Source organism: Lagopus leucura, unplaced genomic scaffold (genome assembly GCF_019238085.1).
Source record: "Lagopus leucura isolate 7727_CA_CO unplaced genomic scaffold, USGS_WTPT01 Super-Scaffold_702, whole genome shotgun sequence".
Classification (NCBI taxonomy): domain Eukaryota; kingdom Metazoa; phylum Chordata; class Aves; order Galliformes; family Phasianidae; genus Lagopus; species Lagopus leucura.
Genome location: NW_024962254.1, coordinates 3,002,374 through 3,026,954, shown reverse-complemented (window position 1 = coordinate 3,026,954; position 24,581 = coordinate 3,002,374). Strand labels below are relative to the sequence as shown.

The 24,581-nt window shown below is 37.9% G+C and overlaps 1 protein-coding gene across 1 annotated transcript; it reads left to right on the top strand.

Moving 5' to 3' along the window:
* The first annotated feature begins 3,484 nt into the window (after positions 1 to 3,484).
* Positions 3,485 to 4,420, top strand: LOC122175154 (taste receptor type 2 member 40-like). Its single transcript, XM_042862586.1, has one exon. The coding sequence runs from the start codon at positions 3,485 to 3,487 to the stop codon at positions 4,418 to 4,420; it is 936 nt and encodes a 311-aa protein (XP_042718520.1).
* Positions 4,421 to 24,581: the final 20,161 nt, after the last annotated feature.

The window sequence follows — 24,581 nt, the reverse complement described above, 5'->3', positions numbered from 1 at the left end:
AGTTACTCTTTTGTTTCATCTGTGTGACATTGTTTGATCTTTTTGACCCTTACTTTGAAGGACTCCTTCCACTACCTGCATCTGATCAGTCTTCCATTTTGACCTTCTAAAAAAACAAACAGTATCTTACTGAAATTAACAGTTTGTTATCTCCAGGTCAACAATGACAGCAGCATGACAACTTGCAAATTAGTGGTAATAGTCTTTATCACCCTTTGTCATGTGTTTTTGTTGCATTTCACAGCATTATTTCTCTGTGCAATATCAAGTCATCAGTGTGTTAAATGGCAGTGTGATTTATTGTTTTTTAACAGATACAGGATGTTTTATTAAGGATCACAAGCCTTCCACAGCTTGGTAAATAACTGAAGAACCCTTGATACACTTTTAGAAAGTGTCATGGGCACAACCAACCACGTTTACAGTAGGAGACCCAAGAATATTGAGTTTCTGGGCAAGCGTCTAAACCTAGATGACTTATATGCATACTTTTTGCAAGTTTTGCAAAACTATTTCTTCATCTTCTACAAGAAGTATACTTTCACACTTTTTTTTTTTTTTTAATTATTCATTTGTTTTACTATTAGTAATAAGTACCTCAGTGTCTTAAACCAGTGCTATAAATATTATGTGCCGTTCATTGTGGACTGTAAGAAGCTTATTTGCTTAAGAGCTCATTATTTAAAAGTGAACATATGTAATGAAGATCTAGTACCTGAGCTCTGCTCTCTGGTGACAATGATAGGACCTGAGAGAATGGCATGGAGCTGCATCAGGGGAGATTCAGGGTGGAATTAGAAGGATCTTCATGAGAGAATGGTGGGCGTGGAACAGGCTGCCAAGGCAGGGAGCATGACATCAAATCTGCCAGAGCTCAATAAGTGTTTGGCTCTTAGAAATATGGTTTTTAAATGAGCACTGCATGATGTTATGATGTGGAATACCGATAATCAAAAATCATAAAATCATGACAACCTATCACTTTAGAAATCTTTAGATTTTGAAATTTAATCAAGGTTTAGATTGATGTAGAGCACCAAAAGCCATTTCTGTTAGGAAGTAAAGAGGTTAGTGAGCATCTGGAAGGTTGGTGATAGTTTGAGCACCTGTCATATCACACTAAAATCAAATCTCTCACTTCAAAAAATACCAGAAACATTATGCAAAAATGGCAGTCCCATTAAACTCATTCTAATTTTCCTATCCCCAATTCATGTATAGACAATTACTTCTCACTAAAAATTGTGAAACATTGACTGTAGTTGGACTGTTCATGAGAAACATTTCCAAGATACACATCATCCTGAACAATACCGGGAATAAATCTTCTAGTGTCGTGTTCATTGGCTTCTTGCACACAGTAAAAGGCTGAAAGATTAACTAGATAACAGTTAATTGGTATTTTGTGGATTTCTGAATGAGCAGAATAGGCAATGTTTTACAAGAGCCAAAAACTGTTCACTGTGCTTTAATAATCTGTCTAACTACTTCAACAATTAAAATCATTGTAGGGATTGTAGAAAGAGTATTTATTACAGTTGTTAATTGCAATGCATGAATCAAAAGGGGAAAGCTGTTATCCAGTGAACTGAACCTGCCTGCCTTTTCTGAATATGGTGAGATTCATCTTGCAAGAAAAAAACATCATGTAAATTCTGACTCTTCTCTCCAGAATTTACTGTTTGTGTCATGCTAATATTGTTCTATAACTTTTTAAGAATTACTAGTGCCTGCTTCACCCTGTGGCTCAGATGCCTTTATGCATTCATAAAAAAATGCTTTTCCAGAGTATAAATCAAAGAACTCTGATATATTGTATGGTATTCTGTGCCTCCTTTGCCAATCAAACCTGCTCTGATCGTGACTGTGAATTCTGTAGCTCAAAAGTGAGTCTACAAAAGGACATTAATGCCCTATCTGGGCCGTGAAAGTCCTTTATGTTCTTCCTTCATAGAGTATCTTCTTTCCTTTATTACAATATTTGTTCTATTCAAATTACAGCTTGTCTCTGTGGAGATATATCACACCAAAGTAAATCTTTATCTCTGGTTCCATGTATCCAATGACATATTATGTAGATGTCTTTAAAATTTTGATCTCTATTTATTTTTTGCTGAGAACTTTTTAATGTATTCTTACTATAAAATTGAATAATCAAGGAAGCTTACAATCCCAGTATTAGTTAATTCTTAATTTTTCAGTTAAAAAAAAAACACATTATTTTGATAGAATCATTGAATCATTAAGGTTGGAAAAGATCTTCTAGTCCAGCCATTATTCCACCACCACCATGTTCATTAAACCATATCCCTCAGTGTCATGCCTATTCTTGAAAACCTTCAGGGATGTTGATTCCATCACTTCCTTGGCAGCCTGTTCCAATGCATTTTCATCATTAATCATTCCTAGTAGAAACAAATGAAAGAGTATCAAGTTACACTTCTCCTCTCCTCTCCTTTCCTCTCCCTTCACCTCCCCTCCCTTTCTGTTATTATGATAAGTAGGACCTAAGCTTCAGTGTAAATTCAACACGACTGAAGTATTGACAGAAAACAAAAATAAAGAGATTTTCATTTCAGTATACTGATGAAAATACATACTTATGCTAGCTTAAATTAGCTATTTCACTGCTGTACTATTCATCAAAAACTTGAAACTTGGGCATAATGGTAAGTATTAAATCCAACTGGCAGGTTTTATTTCATTGTGATTAGAAGCTTGGTCTGTCTTTCACTTTGAGTCATTTTACTTTGTTGAGAAATGGACTCCAGAACAAAGTTATCTTCGAAAAACAATAAATAATCTATCATCGAAAAACTTCAAGTACTTTTCCAGTAGCCAGATGATTTCAGATGCTTCCTACTCTGTTGTCAAAGTCTTTCTTTATTCCTTCATATGTCTATAATTTATGAAAGCATTTCTTGACAATATTACTGTTTCAACATTACCCGATTTAGCTATAAATGTCGCTGTTAATTGCAAGGGAGTTGGAGTACATAAAATTTAAGGGGCTTTTCAACTCAAACAATTCTATGGCTTTATGATTACTTTTGTAGATTGAATTAATGAGTCTGTGGATGAATAATCTCTTGTTATCTCCTAACAAGCTGCTGCCTCTGGTGGGTTGTGTGATACATGCCTTCCACATTGCCAGGTACAGTCAAACCACAGAGCCATAGAGCCTTCTGTCATGCTAGGAAGGAATATAATAGGATAAAAATTGGAAGGTTAATACAGCTGACTACCTCATATCCCTAATGAAAAATGTAGGCAAATCTTTTGTATGTGAAAGGTTAGAATTAATTGCTAAGTCCTTCTCTAATTTGCAAACTCAGGAACAATCCCAGCAATCATTTTTTGCAGATGCATTTTTCTTCTGAGATATAAAGTGAGCAGTCTGGGAGCTAGTCAAATACTGTGTGGTCTGCTCATCCTCTTACACTGCTCCACAAGTTAAACAGGCAGAAGCGACCAGAGCAACAAGATGTTACCACCAGTTCTCATCGTTTCAATGTGCATTGTTGCTATTGAAGTTGTTGTTGGATTTATGGGAAATGGATTTATTACAGCTGTTAATAGCATTAACTGGATCAAAAGCAAAAGATTATCTGCAGCTGATATGATCCTCATCTTCCTGAGCACATCAAGATTTATTTTGCAGGTGACCGTAATGATGTACATTCACAGTCTCTACTTTACAGATGTGTTTAAGTTGGCTTCTGTGTACAAAACTTTTGGTGCTATATGGATGTTTGTAAACCATGCTAGTCTGTGGTTCAGTACTTGGCTCTATGTCCTCTACTGTGTTAAAATAATCAATGTCACACAATGGCTGTTGCTACAAATCAAGCTCAGAATAACTGCAATGATCCCATGGCTGCTTCTAGGATCACTGTTAATCTCTTCTATAACTTCATTTCCCTTATTATGGATTACACCCAACACCTACCTCTGCAGGTCAACGGGGAACTGTGGAGACAATAGCACAGCACATATCAGTGGCTGGGATAGTTCACATTTGTACCTGCTTCTTCTTTACTTTACAGGTTGCTTTTTTCCTCTGGTGCTATCTATAATAACTTCAGGCCTATTAATTGATTCTCTGTGGAAACACACCAAGAAAATGCAATGCTATGTAGAGAGCTTCAGGGATCCTTTGATAGATGTTCACCTAATTGCCATCAAATCCATTATTTCTTTCCTAATCTTATATATTTCCAGTTTTGTAGCACAAATTATTTTGACTTTGTCAACTTCTCAAAGCAAAGATTTTGTAAAGGTTGCGGTATCTTTAGTTGTAACTGGAGCATATCCCTCAATACACTCTATTATCCTGATCATAGTTAATTCAAAGCTGAAACTGGCATTCAGGATGCTTTGCCAACATTTTATGTGTCATTTGGAAAATGTGAAACTCTAAGCCCTGTACTATAGGTCAGGAGAAGCATGCTCAAGTTACAGACACGGAGTCAAGATCTTACGCACTTATTGTTTCACCTCATTTGTTCTTGGTCAAATATGTTAATCAAGGGATTGCTGCTTCTTAACCTCCCTAACATTTCATAACATCTGAAATAACGTGCCTTTTTATCTTTTTTTTTTTTTTTTTTTTTTTTTTTTCTGTACGAGTATTGCTGTCTCACAATTCAATTTAATAAAGAGGAAAAAGAAGAATAAACTGAAAGAAAACAATGCACTGAACTAGCAAATCAAGTACAAGACATGATTTCAAATTCTCAGTTCAAGACTTCCAGACTCGTGATACATTCAAATGAAAGAAAATAGGACTGAAACAGAAGTAAAAATTTACAGAACACTCAAAGATTGGTTCTCAGCTAAAGGAATTTCCACATGAGAAGCTTAAAATTGGATGATACAGTGCTATACAAGACGTAGCTAGCATGACATATGAACAAATATGCTTCCACATATGCAAAACTAATTAAAAGATAATCTGGAGGGAAACTAAGACAGAAATGTACAGACCATCAGTGTAATTGTAATTATATTCTGAATCAGGTTTATTTGTGTCAAGTTTCCAAAATAACTTATAGCAACTTTATGGTTAAGTCTCTCCTTAAAACTGATGCTTTTGTTCAAAGTCTATTTTATATTGGTTTGTTTTCATTTTTTAAGTACTTTAGTGAATTGTTGATTACAATGTATATGGTTGTACTTATGTGAACCTATCTGCCCAATGCAGAAAATCTTCTTGTTGAATTGACTGTTTTGATCACAAATATGTCACACAATTTGCTATTGCTTTGGATAGGTGTGAGTTTTTTCTAAGGCTCTTTTCTTCTAGTACCTTGTGTTTCTATAAGTTTCCCTTCTGGCTGATGAAATATATACTTCAGCAAATCCTGTTATGTTTTATCCAATAATGTGTTAGGTGATTCTTCTGAGGTTCTCTGCTCAGCTGTAGTATTTTTAAGATGCATATCCTCTCTGCAGGAATTGAGATAATGCTAGATTACAAATCACTATGGTGAGAGTTTCAGTCCAATCTACAAAACTAATGAAGAGGGTGATTCACTTTGTCTTGGGGTGAAATCACTGTTTAAGATTGCCAGGTAAATGGTGAATATAACATTTTAAACTGATATTTTAAATATTGTTTACCAAGAACATATGTTATTACCAATAGGAGGCATGTGTAAACAGAAGACTAAAACATGCTTAGTGGGAAGGTGGATGATTAAACCCATAGAACTCATTGAATTTTAGATTTACTGGAAGGGATCCAAAAGAATCATGGACTTCATATGCTATCTCCTTCCAAGATTACCCAAAACTAAACCCCATATCTGAAAGCACTGCCCAGATGGTCCTTGAACTTGGGAAGCTTGGTGCCATGACCACTGCTCTGGAGAACCTGCTCCGGTGTCAGACCACCCTCTCACTCAGAAAAACAACAACAACAACAACAACAAAAACCATCAAAATAATGTTTGGAGATGTAGTACAGTATATCATAAAATTCAAACACCATTCATGCATGGAATTATGATTTTTCCTTAGCTCAGTACTGTGCATGCTGCAACAACAGAGATCCAGAAGTTCCTTGGGAGCCCTTCCTGTGAAGATCTGCAGGGAAGCAGATGAAAACCACCATGGTCAAGCCACAGCACAGACCTACTGTAGAACAATGATAGGGCATCTGCTCTTTCTGCTCACACTATGATCATGGATAGAAATCAGAAAAGCCACACAAGAAAAAAAAAAAAAAAAGCCTCCTGAAATAAAGGAGATATTATCTATTTATTTATTAATGTGATCAGGATGTCCTGGTAAAATTCATTTTTCTGTACAATTTGTTTCCCTGTAGGGGTCTCCAAACTCATTTCTATGGTGACGTTCTAAAGACAAAGGGATTAGAACCGAGAATGAAAACAAAACCCTCTGCTCAGCTTTGTCACTGTCTCCTCACCTTCAGGATGAAGAGACATGAAGCAAGAGTGATGATTAATAAAATATCCATCATTGCTTCCAGGGGACAGGACAGAAGTCAAGCACTTGATGTCCATATGTTGTATTGATGAAAGTTTTGTTATACACAAAATAGAGTGGGATAGATCGATGCTGAAATTAGAATTTTAGGTGAATTAAAGACTAAATAAAATATCAGTTTTGTCCTTTCCATCTTTTCCCCAAGTTTCAATTTATTTTCATGTTTTCTTCCACAATAGTTGCCATTTCCCATTTATATTCTGATCTTGTCATTATATTTTGATTTTAACCTTTCACTTTCTAAAATAATTATCTGTATTCTCTGCAGATTTAACCATCTTCTTTTGCTACATTTTAAAAAAAAAAACTTATGATTATTGCTTTATGAGAAAATATTACACTATTTGTAGCAGACTTGTATCTATAACTAGTTCACACCTGAAAGCAAAGAAGTCTAGCCAATGTTTATTTGATGACAATGTAATGACTATTTTAGAGCTTTTACAAATATATAATCAAAACCCAAACCAAACAAAACTTTAAAAAAAAAGCCTCATAACAACAAAATAAAAAAAAAGAACACTTTTGTTGAGATTTCTTTGTGTAGCAAATGCATTTATAAATTGAAAATAAGACTTAGTTCACTAGTACACTTCTTTAATTTTGCAAGTTACAAAATGTAGGCATTACCAAGATCATTGTAACGAAGATTAAAAAAGTAGTTAGTTCCTAATGACTGCATGAAAACCAAGTGCTCTCTCATCCAATGTATATTTCTTTAGTGCCTGTAGAGATACACTCATCAGCCATCTCCAGGGATCCCAGAACAGAGGTGTGTAAAAAAAACCCACTAAATCTCTAATTTTTTCCATTGCCAGTTTACTAAAAGTGGTCATTAAGACTTTCACCTTACTTCCATCTGACAGTATCAGGACAATAACTTTTTTTCTGATCAATTTTGCGTAATGTAAAAAGTTAAATAGAATAAATGACTGTGATGTACAAGTTTTTTTCTTGAAATATAACTTCCCACTCTCACACAAGGACTAGGGAAAAGTTCTACCTTCTGAAAAAGTTTATAAAAGGATTATAAACTGGGATTACTTCCATCCCTGTTTGTTTTCTTCCTTATCACAGATTTCTTTTAGCTTTCTTTTCGTTAATATCACAAGGACAGTTTCTTCAGTGTTATGAAATGCTTAAAGATAATTCCTCTTCCCTTCAATACTCCTTATCCTGTTTGTTTCTTGTTTGAGGATATCTGTTTGGAAGGTCATTGAAGCTTAGTTAGTTGTATAAATAATGCATCTGTTGAACTGATAGACAAAACATTCAGGTAAACATATCTTAAAGTTTATAGTAAAAAAAAAAGTAAATGAAACAAAACAAAACAAACAAGCATTAAAAATGAAGAAACAAGCACACACACACAAAATCCTCAAATCGTTTTCAGAATGTGCAGCTGTTTTTGACTTGACTGCTCTCCTTGAGTGCAAAAACTATTAGCTAGTATATCTGCAAGGTAATATCATCTTTTAGCTGAATGGTTCATAATTTTCATTTCATTTTCATTATATCTCTGCCTTTGCAATGACTACAAAGAATTTTATATTGATCTAAGTGATTATAAGAAATATCAAATATAGAGAAGGTTAGATGGTAAATAATTTAGGCACTTAGGAAGTCAAAGATTTATAATAATTCCAGGTCAGAGGGGGCTGTCTCATTCCTAAAATTTTGCATATCTTCATCTTAAGAGTCCATGTCCGTTCTTTAGTACTCAGTCTGTGTATGAAAAGACAGGGACAGTATTTTCTCAGCACAAGTCAGAATGCTTTTACCACCACAGTGTGATTTCCGAGGGCTTTTAAAAACGCTAAGAAGGGAAAGTACCCAAATGTCATTTACTTTATCTGATATCCTTGTGCAATACAGGTAAACCCAAGGGCCTTCCCACATACTTTCTAAGGCGGTAATATCAAAATGGATTTTGTTAAATTGGGAACTGCATCAGCAATGCCTCACTGCAGATCAGATGGTTTGTTATGCTATCACATTAAAAGCAGAGAGAACTACTGAACAGGAATAATGAATTTATATCATCATCTCTCAGTTGCCTTTTAGGGAGGAGTGGTGAAATTAAACCATTTCTGGCCTTTAGGCATTCAGATATGATATTGTGATGAGATTAAGATGAATGAGTGAATTCATAAATTAAAAAATGTTCTGGTAAGTGATTAAACTTGTATCCTCTATCCTTTTCTACCCTTTCTTTTCCTTCTCAGTGCCATATTTTCATTCAGTTTTTCCTACCTTCTTATTTTATTTTTCTCTTACCTTTGGAGTCTCTCCTATTTATTCCAAGAAATCAAACAATGAAACAAAAATATTTCACACTTTGTTTATCATAATTCTTTATTAGCTCTTCCTCTTAAAATCATACTTGGTTTACTGCTGTTGCTTTTATTATTGCAGATGTCTATTGGTGAAATAAAGCTGAGTTCATTCCCAGATTTATTATAATTACCACACAATCCAAGACAGCTTGTTATTTTTGAGATATTTATGCTGTTTCTTTTCTGACAACATGTAAGTAAATTTCTTCCTTTCTTTATGAAAGTGTGGGGAAAAAAAAAAAAACACCTGCTGAGACCTTGGGATGTTTGAAGTTCCCTTTTCAAAGTCTGCTACAGTCAGTCCTGTTTTGTTGTCCTTTTCTACATTTCCCCTTGTTATTTTTTTCTCTTACCTCATATTCTGGTCCATTTTTCTTTTACAGATATCTGCTTTTCTAGTTCCTTTCTCACTTCTCCTTGTCTCCTTTGAAATTATTCTTCTTTTCATTCTCTTTAAATTCTTTAGTTCCTAACCTTATCCTTGTTAGTCCCTCATTTTTCTTTTCTTTTCTCTGTTTACACTGTTTGTTTCCCTCCCACAGTAGAGATGACTATCCGGAGAAGTGAAGAGAGGAAATAAAATGTGACTGTTTTATGTACATAAAGAGCAACATGGAGGTCATTATCCAAACACTGCATCTACAATATGTATGTTTAAGGCTAAAATGATTTTAAATTCTGAGAAACAGCATCAGAAAAGTAGGAGGGATTTCTATGAATAAATATAGAAAATATATATATATATAATATATATATTTATATATATATATATAATAAAATAAAAGATTTATATAAATAAATCTTTGAAAGAAACAACATCATAATTAAATCTCCCCATCAGAACTGCAGAAAACCATCATTTTTTTTTCCTGGTGAACTTCTGGATCTCTCCAGGAAAGAACTATTGTGAATAGTTATTTCTTAATACTTTTGGATAGATTATAAGATATTCATTATGAATTTTTATGTAGGTATTCAACTAACAGAAGTTCAAGCCCCTAATACATTTTATAATTTAATTTGACTTTCAATGGACAAAGAATGCCAGGAGTTTACTCCAGAAATCTGAACTATTTGGGATGTAGAGCAGCATACCAACCTGATCTCCTTCTCTGATCCTTCTATGACCCATCTGGTGGATGAGGGAAAGGTTGTTGATGTAGTCTACCTAGACTTCTACTTTGACAACATCTCCCACAGTATTCTGCAGAAGCTGGCAGCTCATGGCTTGGACAGGTGCACTCTTGTCTGGGTAAGGATCTGGCTGGAGGGCCAGGCCCAGAGAGTGGTGGTGAATGGAGCTAAATCCAGCTGGCGATTGGTCACAAGTGCTGTTTCCCAGGGGTCGGTGCTGGGGCCTGTCCTCTTCAATATCTTAATGATTACCTGGATGAGGGCATTAAATGCACCCTTGGTAAGTTTGTGGATGACACCAAGTTGTCTGGAAGTGTCGATCTGCCTGGGGGTAGTGAGGCCCTACAGAGGGATCTGGACAGCTGGATAGCTGGGCTGAAGCCAATGGGATGAGGTTCAACAAGACCAAATGCCGGGTCCTGCACTTTGGCAGGATCCAACAACCCCAGGCAACGCTACAGGCTTGGGGAGGAGTGGCTGGAAGAGAGTGTAAAGGAAATGGACCTGTGGGTACTGATTGATGCTTGGCTGCACATGAGCCAGCAGTATGCCTGGGTGGCCAAGGCTTCCTGGCTTGCATCAGTTGCCAGCAGGAACAGGGCAGTGATTGTTCCCCTATACTCAGCTCTGGTGAGGCCACACCTTGAGTATGTGTCCAGTTTTGGGCCCCTCACTGCAAGAAAGACATTGAGGCCCTGGAGCGGGTTCAAAGAAGGGCAACAAAGCTGGTGAGGGGTCTGGAGCACAGGCCATATGAGAGAGGCTGAAGGAGCTGGGATTGTTCAGACTGGAGAAGAGGAGGCTCAGGGGAGACCTATTACTCTCTATAATTACCTGAAGGGAGGTTGTAGTGAGCTGGGGGTCGGCCAATTCTCTCATGTAACTGGTGATAGAACTAGAGGGAATGGCTTCAAACTGCACCAGGGGAGATTCAGGCTAGATTTTAGGAAATACTACTTTTCTGAATGAGGGATCAAGGACTGGAATGTGCTGCCCAGGGAGGTGGTGGAGTCACCGATCCTGGAGGTGTTCAAGGAATGGTTGGACGTTGTGCTGAGAAACATGGTTTAGTGAGAACTATTGGTAATGCATGGATGGTTGGTCTGGGTGATCCTGTGGGTCTTTTCAAACCTTGGTGATTCTATGATTCTATGAATCTATGATTACTCTTTCTCTTAAATAATCAGGCAGTAAGCTAAATTCTGTAGAAACAATTAAGAACTGTCTTTGATTTCTATGCTGTTTGCACTAAAGCTTCAAATATTCGTTCTTTTTTTTTCAAAAAAACATTTACCTGACCTGCTGCATTATTCTTGTGTCATAGCTTTCACTCAAGAAAGAGGAATTGAATTTTTCCAGAATTATCCGCTGCAAGGGATTATGGGATATATCTCTTTACACAAATTCCCTGTAGATTTAAAAAGCTAAGATCTTGGGATCCTCGCCTCCTGGAACATATTATAGTCATTCACTTGTTCCAAAAGTCATCTCTGAATCACATTCTCCCAAAAGCAAGTTCAACATTTTGGAAATGTAATGAACACATAGGTATCTTTTACAATTTCTTCTTTCTTCAAATCCTTCTGCCAGCTGCATCTCATTGGCACAGAGGTGACTTGTTCCACAATCAGTGTGAAAAGGTCAAAATCTCAGATTGACCTTCTAGAAGTTTTCCAAGTTGCACTGCCTTTCTTGTTTACTGTGGAGTAAAACCTGTTTGCAATACCAAGTTAAGGGACAAGACTCTTAGTAGTCTTTAGTCAACTGTGCTTGAACATCTTGACCTGTGTGCACATTTCCAGCTGTCAGCTGCTGTTTTGAGCATACTCAGAACCCTTGGATGATGCTTGGTTTATGTCTGGGAGCACTGATATCATCCTCTGTCTTTTCCTTAAACTTCAGCTTATTTTAGCTTTTACTTTTGTATTAATATAATCAATCATCTCACAGACTTCAGGGTGGCAGATGCTGAGACTTTTCAGCTCTCTGTTTCACCCTGCTGAATGCCATTAGGATTTTATTGCCTTTCATCATTGCGTTTTGGAGTCATCCATTCTGGTAAATGGCTCTATTCTCAAACTTATTAGAGGAGAGAGAAAGCTTTTGACTTCTGCAATTCTAGGACACATGTGTACTTACACATCAGTAAAATTCTTGTCTTCTTCCTTCCTTTGCATTATTCTTGCTTTCTAGTTCAGAAGTTATTTCTGTTATTCACTGCAACAGCTATATCACCAAGATTGCTTGCATTGTCTTTGGAAATAATCTGCATCTTGTTTGAATACTCAGTACTCAGCTTTTAATTGGTCTAAAATGAGTCATTAATTCAGTGTCGCATATCTTCTTACAAGCCGTCTTATTCTGGAAAGATTTTTGTTCAGTGCCTTCCTTATTTTGAGATGTAAAATCTGAAAGGAATATATTATATATTAGTGTTAACACTAATAGCAGAAAATCCTTCAGGTCCAATCATCTTCTGATATTCCACATACTTGGCAGAAGTAACCAAAAGAAAATACAAACAATTTGAATCTACTGAATATGCAATATATTTTCCTCAGTCTTAGCTGAGGCATTAACTAAATACAATCCTGTATTTTTATTTGTTGGGGAAATTTAAGTTGTCAGCAGAGTGGGCTGAAAACCTTGGGTTATCAAGAGTTAAATCTAAATCTCATGTAAAAATGTTAGGAGTTAATTAGCTGACACAATATACTTTTCCCTCACTTGTTTTGTAGTATGATAACTCATTACTTACAGTTAACAGCCAAAGTGGCATAATCACACATACACATATTTCCATGATTTTATTTTAGAAAATTGTATTTGGCACTGAAATAATGTTGTTGTGACAATACACCTTGCTGTATGTGGCTTGATAACTGATTGGTTTCTTTGATTTGTCTATGAATTGCATCTAGCACTTCAGCTTCTTACAGTGTATATGTATATACAGTTTCAAACATGGTGCATTCACAGAGCTTCTTGAGAAGCTTTCATAATTATACATTATTCAGCAAATGTTGCTACGGAATAACTTCTCTCAAGACTAAATTTTAAAGGAATTAAATTAGCTCTGATCCTCTCAAGAATAAGTAGCTTCAGTGAAAAAGCAAAGTAAATTGAGGATGTTCAGCCTGGAGAAGAGGAGACTCTGGAGAGACCTGAGATCAGCCTTTCAGTATCTAAAGGGGGGCTATAAAAAGGAAGGAGATAGACTATTTAGCAGAGTCTGTGGTGATAGAATAGAAAAAAAAGGGAAAATTTAGATTGGATATAAGGAAGAAGTTTTTTACATTATGGATGGTGAGGCACTGGCATAGGTTATCCAAAGAGGTGGGGGAAGCCCCATGTCTGAAGACATTCAAGGTCAGGATGGACGGGGCTTTGAGCACCAGATCTAGCTGTAGGCATCTCTGTTCATTGCAAGGGAGTTGGGCCAGGTGACCTTTATAAGTTCCTCACAACTCAAAAGATCCTATGATTCTATTAAATAGGGCAAGAGAGAGTCATATCTTAAGTTTTTCTTAGTTTAGATCTTTTCTATAGGAGCTCTGAGAATTTACCAGCAATATCAGTATTTTATTGTCCTGTGGTAATAAAAGGATTTTTGTCTATTTTGTTTGAAAAGAGTGCATAGAATTATTTATATAAATGCAGAATATTTTATCATTTCTTTTCTTTGCCTGCATCTCATAAAAGCAGATTTATTGTGGAGTGTGTGCTTCAGTCTGCTATATAAACAATTGATTTTCTAACCTTTCAGCAAAATCCTCAAAGAATCTTGAGAAGAAAGCTTTTGAATATATATATTTTTTTTCTGTAAGGCAGCTTAAACAAAGAATGAAAGAAATAAACCTTATAGTATGTATCTACAGTATAGCTATATACATTGACTTAGATGTGCTGTTATGTTTTCATACCCCTTTTTTCTTTTTCATGAATGCAAAATAAAATGATACAAAATAAAATTCAATTTAAAAAAAAAGTAAAATGTTTGGGCAATTTCTCTTAATCAGCCCTTTCCTCTCTGTGAAGTTTTGTAAGTCCAAAGAAAGACATGAAAACTGAGAGAAAAACAAAAAACACTGTGGAATGATGGTACCTAACGTTAGTGGAGGTAAATTTTTGGTCCCCATGTCTCTTGAATTATGTTTTTAAACTATAGAGACCTTTAAACTAGTAGAGAGAAGTTTAATATGCAGTACTGAGGAGGTGAAGATACAAAAAATTAGACTACAAAGAATGCATTAATTTTAATCTGCAGATGCAATTAACACCTTGGAATAAAGAATGCTGTAATCAATAAAGTATCATTTGGGCTCCATCAAAAGAGGGGTGGCCAGCAGAGACAGGGAGGCGATTGTCCCCCTCTACTCTGCTCTTGTGAGGCCCCATCTGGAGTAGTGAGTCCAAATGTGGAGCCCCCAGTACAAGAAACACAGAGAGCTGTTGGAGAGGGTCCAGAGGAGAGCCACAAAGATGATCAGGGTACTGGAGCACCTCCCCTATGAGGACAGGCTGAGGGATCTGGGCTTGTTCAGCCTGGAGAAAAGAAGACTGCGGGGTTACCTCATTGCAGCCTTTCAGTACATAAAGGGAGCCTATAAACAGGAGGGGAGTCAACTCTTTGAAAGGGTTCATAACTGCAGGACAAGGAGAAATGGTTTGACGTTGAGGGAGGGGAGATTTAGGTTGGATGTCAGGCTGTCTGGATGTCTGTTTGGATGTCAAGTTCTTTACAGAGAGAGTGGTGAGGTGTTGGAACAGCTGCCCAGAGAGGCTGGATGCCCCATCCATCCCTGGAGGTGTTCAAGACCAGGTTGGATGGGGCCCTGTGCAGCCTGGTCCAGTATTAAATGTGGAGGTTGGTGGCCCTGCATGTGGTGGGGGAGTGGGAGATTCATGATCCTTTGGCTCCCTTCCAACCCTGGCCATTCTGTGATTCTGTATCTTCTGAAATCATTTGAACTATGCTAGAACTTAACACAAGGTTGCATTTTTGATTCAGGTGTTTCTTAATTAAATTCTTCTCTACGCAGAACAGACCAATTTGTTGTTATATATAGACTGATGGGGACTTCACTCACTACTACACCTCTCAAACTCTGAGAAATATTTTTTTGTTTTCCACAGTCTAACTAAACATGAATTAGTATCTTATAAAGTTACATAACCTGTTTTGCATTTTGCTAACTTCTGTCCCAGAGAGCAATATAAGTACATTCTTTTCATACATTAGTACAACATAATCTATCCATATACTTATATATTATCTACTTTAGTGAAGTTATGAGTAGTATTGCAGAAATAAGTTTATACAGGTTACGACGGTCAGTCTGAGACGAACAAAGGGCACAAAAAATCTTCAGCTGGCAACTTTTTCTCTTTTAATCCAATAATTCCTGGTATTTCTGAAAAGACTTGTTTTGATTATACTGCAGTTAATGCACACAGGTTATTACTTATAAGGAAAGTTGAGATCTCACAGATCTTAGGGCAGGTTGGACAAGTTAGAATTTTCCATAAGCTTGTAAAGAAATATGGGTGTTTAGTACAAACTTTAAAAAAAAAAAACAAAAACAAAACCAATGTACCAGGGATAAATAAAATTTGATGGGCATTAATACTTGGGAATATAGAAGGATCTACATTATTAACTAAAACTGCAGAAGTGATTTAAAAGCAAATTTTGTCTTTCATTGCAAATGCAAAAGTTAAGTGAGATATCTTGGGAAATAGAAGGCCCCTGGAAAATCTGGAGCAGGCTGAAATTTGAGATCCAAAGTAGTGAGTCTGCTTGACCTGCTCTTTGCTAACAAAGAAGGTCTGGTAGGTGATGTGAAGGTTGGAGACTGTCTAGGGCAGAGCGACCATGAAATTGTAGAGTTCTCTATTCTTGGAGGTGTCAGAAGGGTGACTACCAAAACTACTATCTTGAACTTCAAGAGGGCGGACTTTGACCTGCTCAGGACGCTTGTAGCACGGGTCCCTTGGGAGTTGCTCCTCAAGGGTAAAGGGGTCCAGGAAGCCTGGACGCTCCTCAAGGTGGAAATCTTAAAGGTGCAAAAACAGGCTGTCCCTGAATACCGTAAGGCGAGCCGTAGGGGGAGAAGACCGGTGTGGATGAGCTGGGAATTACTGTCAAATCTCAGGAAGAAAAAGAGAGTCTATGTCCTGTGGAAGAAGGGACAGGCTACTAGGGGAGATTACAAGGAAGTTGCAAAGGTATGCAGGGAGGAAGTCCGGAAGGCGAAAGCCCATCTCGAACTTAGATTGGCCACTGCAGTAAAGCAGAATAAGAAATCCTTTTACAAATATATCAATGACAAGAGAAAACCCAAGGATAATCTCTGTCCTTTAATTGATGCGGCAGGGAATGTGACCACAGATGACAAGGAGAAGGCTGAGGTCCTCAACGTCTTCTTTACATCTGCCTTTAATAGTCAGACCAGCTATCTTCAGGGCACTTTGTGCCCTGATCTGGATATCTGGGCTGACATGCAGCATATCTCCCCGGAGATTGAGGTGGAGACAGTTAGAGAGCTCCTCCTCCATCTGGACAGTCACAAGTCCATGGGACCGGATGGGCTTCATCCTAGGGTGCTGAGGGAGTTGGCGGGGGTGATCGCTAAGCCGCTCTCGGCTATCTACCAGCGCTCCTGGTTGACTGGAGAGATTCCAGAGGATTGGAGGCTTGCTGATGTGACTCCCATCTACAAGAAGGGCCGTAAGGAGGATCCGGGGAACTACAGGCCTGTCAGCCTGACATCAGTGCCAGGAAAGGTCATGGAACAAATCCTCCTGGGAGAGATCACACAGCTTGTCCACGGGATCAGGCCCACCCAGCACGGGTTCATGAAAGGCAGGTCGTGTTTGACCAACCTCATCTCCTTCTACGACTGGGTGACCAAACTGGTAGATGAGGGAAAGGCAGTTGATGTAGTCTACCTAGACTTCAGCAAAGCCTTTGACATGGTCTCACACAGTATCCTTCTGCGGAAATTGGCTGCCCATGGCTTGGACAGTTTTATCCTCCGTTGGATAAGGAACTGGCTGGAGGGCCGTGCTCAACAGGTGGTGGTCAATGGAGTGAAGTCCAGCTGGAGACCTGTTACAAGTGGTGTCCCCTAGGGGTCAGTACTGGGGCCCATCCTGTTTAATATCTTCATTGATGGCTTAGATGAAGGGATTGAGTGTACCCTGAGTAAGTTTGCAGATGACAAGTTGGGAGGTTGTGTCGATCTGCCTGAGGGCAGGGAGGCCCTGCAGAGGGATCTAGGTAAGCTGGATCACTGGGCTGAGATGAATGGGATGAGGTTTAACAAGGCCAAGTGTCGGGTTCTGCACTTTGGCCACAACAACCCCAGGCAGCGTTACAGGCTTGGGGATGAGTGGTTGGATGATTGTGAAGAGGAAAGGGACCTGGGGGTGTTGGTTGATGCTCGGCTGAACATGAGCCGACAGTGTGCCCAAGTGGCCAAGAGGGCCAATGGCATCCTGGCCTGCATTAGAAATAGTGTGGCCAGCAGGAGCAGGGAGGTGATCATCCCCCTGTACTCAGCACTGGTGAGGCCACACCTCGAGTACTGTGTTCAGTTTTGGGCCCCTCACTACAAGAAAGACATTGAGGCCCTGGAGCGTGTCCAGAGAAGGGCAATGAAACTGGTGAGGGGTCTGGAGCACAAGTCTTATGAGGAGCGGCTGAAGGAGCTGGGAATGTTCAGTCTGGAGAAGAGGAGGCTCAGGGGAGACCTCATTGCACTCTACAACTTCCTGAAGGGAGGTTGTGGTGCAAAAGGGTCTGGCCTCTTCTCCCAGGCAAATAGTAGGACCCGAGGAAATGGCAAGAAGTTATACCAGAGGAGGTTTAGATTGGATATTAGGAGAAACTTTTTCTCTCAGAGGGTGGTCAGGCACTGGAATGACCTGCCCAGGGAGGTGGTGGAGTCGCCATCCCTGGCAGTGTTCAAGAGGCGCCTGGATGAGGAGCTATGAGAGATGATTTAGTAGCTTGTGGCACTGATAGGAATGGGAGGGTGGTTGGACTGGATGATCTTGCAGGTCGTTTCCAACCTTGTGATTCTGTGATTCTGTGATTCTGTGATTCTGTAAGTGAAACATTGACTAGAATCATAAAATCATTCAATTTGGAAAGGACTTTTAAAGGTTATGTGGTTCAGCTCCCCTGCAATGAACAGGGACACCTACAGTTAGATTAAGTGCTCAGAGCTCTGTCCAGCCTGACCTTGACTGTCTCCACACATGGGGCATCCACTACCTCTACATGGCAACCTGTTGCAGTGCTTCACTACACTTATCATAAGAAACTTTTTTATTTAATCCAATCTAAATCTCCTCTCTTTTAGTTTGAAACCCTTGTCCTAAAACTTCTTTCATAGACTTATAGAATCATAGAATCATAGAATGGCCTGGGTTGAAAAGGCTGCCCAAAGTCACATCCAGTCTGGCCTTGAATGCCTCCAGGATTGGGGCATCCACAGCCTCCTTGGACAACCTGTTCCAGTGTGTCACCACCCTCTGTGTGAAAAACATCCTCCTAATATCTAACCTAAACCTCCCCTGTCTCCGTTTAAAACCATTTCCCCTTGTCCTATCACTATCCACCTTCTTAAGCAGCCATTCCCCTTCCTGTTTACACATTCCCTTCAAGTACTGGAAGGCTGCAATGAGGTCTCCCCGAAGCCTGTTCTTCTTCAAAACTTCTGTGAAAACAAATATCAAACAAAACAGAGAATAAAGTATCTAATTAGTACCTTCTGATATAAGTCCTGAATTCCTGATTGTCATTCAGGCTGAAACTGAAAATTGTTAACAAACAAACAAACAAGAAACCAAGAATCTCCAAGATAAAAGTCTATATTCTAGAGTAAGGTTAATTTTTATTATTGTTATTTTTCCTTCATGCAATGCATGCATCACAAATGCAAACACAGGAGAAAAGAGGAAGTTGTGATGTGGAACATCTTTGACCAAACCTCAATTTAGATCTAGGTTATTAGCTTTCCTATTCCACCATTCATACTTGATTTTCTAGATAATAGCTTTACTTTCCATAGTGTACAGATAAAACCTTGTAACTGAGATTCAGAAGGGCCGCAGCCTCCAGTGCAAACTCATGATTTCCAAGGGGCAGACTCAAACAGTAGGCTGGAACTTGCTATCTCTTAGACTCAAGTTTAAACCATTAGATTGTTCATCAAGGATGAGACATATACTTACTTTGGGGTTCAGCTGATTTAAGGTGTGTTACTTTGCTCACAGCAGCTACTGATGCCATGGAATTAGTGGCTGCACTTATGATTTGAAAAAGAGACCATTGCTTCTCAGAGAGGTACAATGACCATGTGGTTAAGGCACTGAGTTTTACTTAGCCTTTGTTATAGGCTTCTTATGTTTTAGAGTCAAATACAATGCTTTTTTTAATGGCTATCTGTATGCAAATTCACATCTCATGATATCCTTGGCAGTCAAAAAAAGGATACTTCAAGGCAAAGATTTTTGTAAAACGTAGATACAGAAGTTCTCTACCTTTGAATGTAGTCCTTAGGATAGCACTGAGAGAGAAAAAAAGCATATACTATCGGGTTCTTTGATCTCAGGTTAATATTTATTAATTTGTATAGGCCCAGCAAGCCAGTGCAGTGTTCTTCCCTCTGCTTGATTTGTCTGGAAAATCGGTGTGAAGCATAATGCATTGTAGTCATGTTATCAGCACCTAGGGATGTATGGCAGCACTGAGAAGAAATTTTCAAAGATGAAAGAACAGAAGAGCAGATGGTGGTGGATGAATTACAAAACAAGTTGCAGTTGTGTTATTTATGAACGAGCAGCTACTTATGAAATTATCATGTTCTTCTTTTTCCTTTTTCTGATGCATACCAAATAGTTATTGGTGTTTCTTTTGTATGCATTTTTTTCCTTTTTTTTTTTTCTTCTTCTTTGTTTTTTTTGCTATGTTTGTCATACAGCCAACTTCTATATTTATCTCTACATCTACATCAACATACATATATTTCCTTTTCTGTTTTTGAACAATATGATCTGTGTCTCAGGAAGAAACACAATAAAAAATGAAGTTACTGCTTAGTAGATTCAACAGTCCCAGATCCGTTTCCTTGCATCTTTCCAGCCACTCTGCCCCAAGCCTGCAGTGTTGACCAGGATTTTTATTATCAGATTGCAGGACCCGGCACTTGATCTTGCTGAACTTCATCCCATTGACCTCAGCCTGACAAACTTTTGCTAAACTGTACACCAGAGATGACAGTCATCTCTCTGAATCAGAAAAGAAACATAAACATAAACAAATTCTTGGAGATATCTGGTGTTCAGAAGTCTTCAGTGAGTACTATGATAAATGAATAATTTTGTAATTAATCTAATAAAATAACTAATAAATTGCTATTTTCAACACCTATTTAAGTACCCTCCTTTGGAAGGGGTCTACACATCTACAAGTGAAAAAACTTCATACTTTCAAAGCAGTTTTATTCAGAGATACAGGGAATGATGAAATGTGCAAATGTGGTTGTAAAATGAATTAGTAATTGATTAAATAAAATGACATAATTGTCTGCATTTAGATTATGAAAAAGCTTACGATGATTTGATGTATCTTATTTACTGTACAAAGGAAGGAGAATGAACTTTTCCCTGATTGGTTTAATTTATAAGATGACTTGATTCTCAGTACCTCCATGTTCACAGTTCAATGGATTTAGTTTCTGTGGAGAGAGAGAAAACATTCAGGGCATCTTCTTTCAATTTCTAGCTATTTTCTTGTCTTTATGAATTTTGAGGAAGAACTCTAAGGATTGTAGATGACTTAACTAATTAGTTAAGTTAGAGAAAGCATCTTTAAATGTCAGATCAGGACAGGCAAGTGCTTTACTTTCTCACTGGACAATGCAGATCAGGCATTAGCACACACTTAAAAGCAGCCCTGCATGCAATATACAGCGCAGCTCTGAATCAAACTCAGTCTCTTTCTTAAAAAAATACCTGCAGGATAATTTGCACCATGAAGCTTCTTACCAGATCAGATACTTCCTGCTGTCTTTCAGCCAATGTATATCTGACATAAAGGGTGTACTGGCGGTTAATTTGACAAAGGCAGTCAAGTGTGTGGTCCTGATCTGGAGCAAGCAGTGCTGCCATCTGCTCTCTAAGTTCATAGGTCTGCTATTAATTGTTATGGATCCAAAGTGTCAAGCTAATGCAGACAATGTGAACAGAGAAATATACTATATTTGCCTATATAATTCTGTACATATTTCCAAGGAATCAGAATTACAAGACATGTAACTGCTGTTGACTTTTTTTTTTTTTTTTTTTTCTGCAAGGCAAAATATACATGTCCTGCTAAACAGCACTTAATAGTTGTGGTGATCTATTCTTAACACTAGAGCAAATCTTTTCATACTGTCTGATTGTACTGAAAAGGGTTTTTCAGTATTTTATAGTGAAAAGATGAGAAGCTTATTGTAAGATTTGTCTAGCTTACATTACTTTTCTTATCCTGTTGTTATACAGTTTGCTGATTCAATATGAAATCTACCTATATGATAATGCTCTGAAACTGCATTATCAAACAGAGTAACTGTCATGGGAATAAGAACAAAATAGAAATGACATTATAGTTTAGTATAAGTCTGTCTTGACCTGATTAAAAGTCAGGTAACTGCCCTGAGAATAGTCCACAAAATGACACGTGCCTCATCGTTCATCATGGGCTATGTCAAGGTTTTAGACTTAGATTTTGCTGCACATTACTAAAGAGTAATAAAAAAAAAAAAAAAAAAAAAAAAAAATTAAACAAAACAATCTTTTTATTTATACTCAGATTCTCAACAAGGTCTATACTTGTTAGATCTTTTCACATTTTTTTCTGGAAGATGATTATCAAAATCTCAATGAGACCAGTAGCTATGACAAACATCTTTCTTGGTTTGTCCTCAGTTACATCTGCCTTTTACTAAACTTGTTGTTCTGTCAATCTGTAAACTTTCACTTACTGGTTAGTATGACCATATTTTTCGCCTTTGCAATTGTAAATGAGTAGAAGAAACAAAGGAAACCATTATTTCTCATTAACTACCTGTCCTTGAAAATTACACTCTCAACTTTTACCAATTTTTACCTCAAATCACTATCTAGGCAATGAGAGGCAATGCATCCTCAGAAAGTTTGCTCTGACACAAAACTAGTAGAAGCTGGAAGGTAAGAACTGGGGTAGCATTGTTTCTCTCTGTGTAACTGAAGATCAGGTTCACTATCACCTGAAAATGTCTATGGGTCCCAGTGAGATGCAGCCTACAGTCCTGAAGAAATTGGCTAAAGTAGTCACCAAGCCACTTTTCATAATATTTGAAACATCTTGGAACTCAGGTGAAGTCCGAAGTGACATGAAAAAAAAAGCAATGTCAAAACCATTTTTAAGAAGAGTAGAAATGGCAACCTAGGAAAGTACTTCTGTGCCAGGGAAGATCATGGAACCGATCCTCCTGGAATCTGTGATAAAGCACATGGAGGAGAGGGAGGAGATAAGGAATAACCAGCATGGATTCACCAAGGCAAGGTCCTGCCTTATCAACCAGGTGGCTTTCAAGAAAGAAAGGAAGGAGCCACTGACGCCATCTCTGTGGACTTCTGTAAGGCTTTAGAAATGTTCCCTCACAACATTCTTCTCTCCAAATTGGAAAGATATGGATTTGAGGACTGTTAAATGGACCAGGAACTGGTTATAAGATTGTATCCAGAGAGTGGTGGTCAGTGGCTCAATGTCTGCATGAACATCAGTGACAAGTGATGTCCCCCACAGATCAGTGCTGTGACCAGTGCTCTGCAATCTCTTCATCACTGACATCAACAATGGGATCAAGTGCATCCTTAGCAAGTTTGTAAATGGCACCAAACTGTACACTGTGGTTGACATGCCTGACTGGATGCCATCAAGAGAGACCTAGACAGGCTCGAGCACTGGTCCCAAGAGAACATCATAAGGTTCAACAAATCCAAGTGCAAGATCTGCACCTGGGTCACAGCAACCCCTATCATCAGTACAAGATGATGAAAGAAAGAATGGACCACAGCCCTGCCCCTCTGCTCAGTCTTGATGAGACACAACTCAAGCACTGTTTCTCTTTCTGTTCTTCCCTGTACATGAGGCTTAGACACTGGAACAAATCCACAGAGGGATGATAAAAATGGGGGACTGGAACATCTTTCATATGAAGAGAAGCTGAGACAGTTGGTACTGTTCAGCCTGGAGAGGAGAAGGCTTGAGAAAAAACCTATGAATGTGTATAAATACTTACTGGATGGAGTAGAGAAGATGGCACCTGACTTCTGTCACTTTTGTTAGTGACAGGAGAAGAAATAATAGGCAAAAAAAAAAAAAGAAGAAATTTGATTTATGTGTAAGAAAGAAACCTTGTTTCACGGTCTACCAGAGAGACTGTGAAGTCTCCTACCCTGGAGATACTGAAAACCTGACTAGATTATGCCCTGGGATATCTGATCTAGCTCTTGTTTAAGCAATTTGGAAAGAAAAAACTAAAAATAGTCTCCAGAGATGCCTTCAATTTCAGTCACTCCTTGACTCCGTGATCACCCTGTTCCTCCTAGCTGGCATCCGCACAATTGACAATGGCTTTCAATATGTTTCATTATTAAAGACTCATAAGAAAACTAATTGTGTCACAGACACTGAAGAAAATATTTAATAATGTCAATTACAAGTTGATCACCTTCATTCCACAAAGAGCTATCCCTTCAGCTCAATTATTTTTGGGGCAGCAGCCAACTTAATTAATTGTCTCTTCCTAGTAAACACATGATTAACGATAACAATGACAAACACATTGTACTTTCAGTACCAATCTTAAAATAATCACAGTCAATAATTCAAGGATGAACACATTATCTGTAAGGTTACATCTTTGTACTTGCTATGTGACAAAAATCTTTGTGAAGTAAAATCTCTAGACTTTTAGATACTTGGCAAAACTATTTTTAAGTAGAATAAAATATTTATGGGACTGTAAATTCAGCGTTTTCTTAAGGAAAAAGAAAAGGAGGGAAAAAAATATTCACTGATCATGGTCTTTGGGTTACCCTTTTGTTTTCCAAGTGGTAGTCACAGTCCTTATTTCAGTGACAATATGATCTTTATCTGCTTCCTTTCCAGCCATGAATATACCTATACTTATCTGCATCTGTCTTGACTGAATTTTATCCAGCTAAACCTAATGCAAACCCAAGTTTGAACCCAACTTTTAATCTAGATGGAATAATTTAATGGACTGCACTAGTAAAATAAGTTATAATAAAGATTCATATGCACCTAACTGAAGCATGGATGCATGCATCAGAACTGCTGTGTTGAATCCAATCCTTATGAAATGAGCTAACCCCTTATAAAGCTATCTACAAATGTTCTTTCTTTATTGGAATCATAAATTTGATAGATTCTGACAGCTTGACAGCCTTTTGTGTAAACCCCAGCTAGAACCTGCTTTACTTCCTTATTTTGTTATCAGTTCATTCATTATTATTTTTGGAATGTTAAAACTGACT

Excerpts from the sequence above, each read along its gene's own strand:
- LOC122175154 (XM_042862586.1), top strand. The coding sequence starts at position 3,485 with ATGTTACCACCAGTTCTCATCGTTTCAATGTGCATTGTTGCTATTGAA.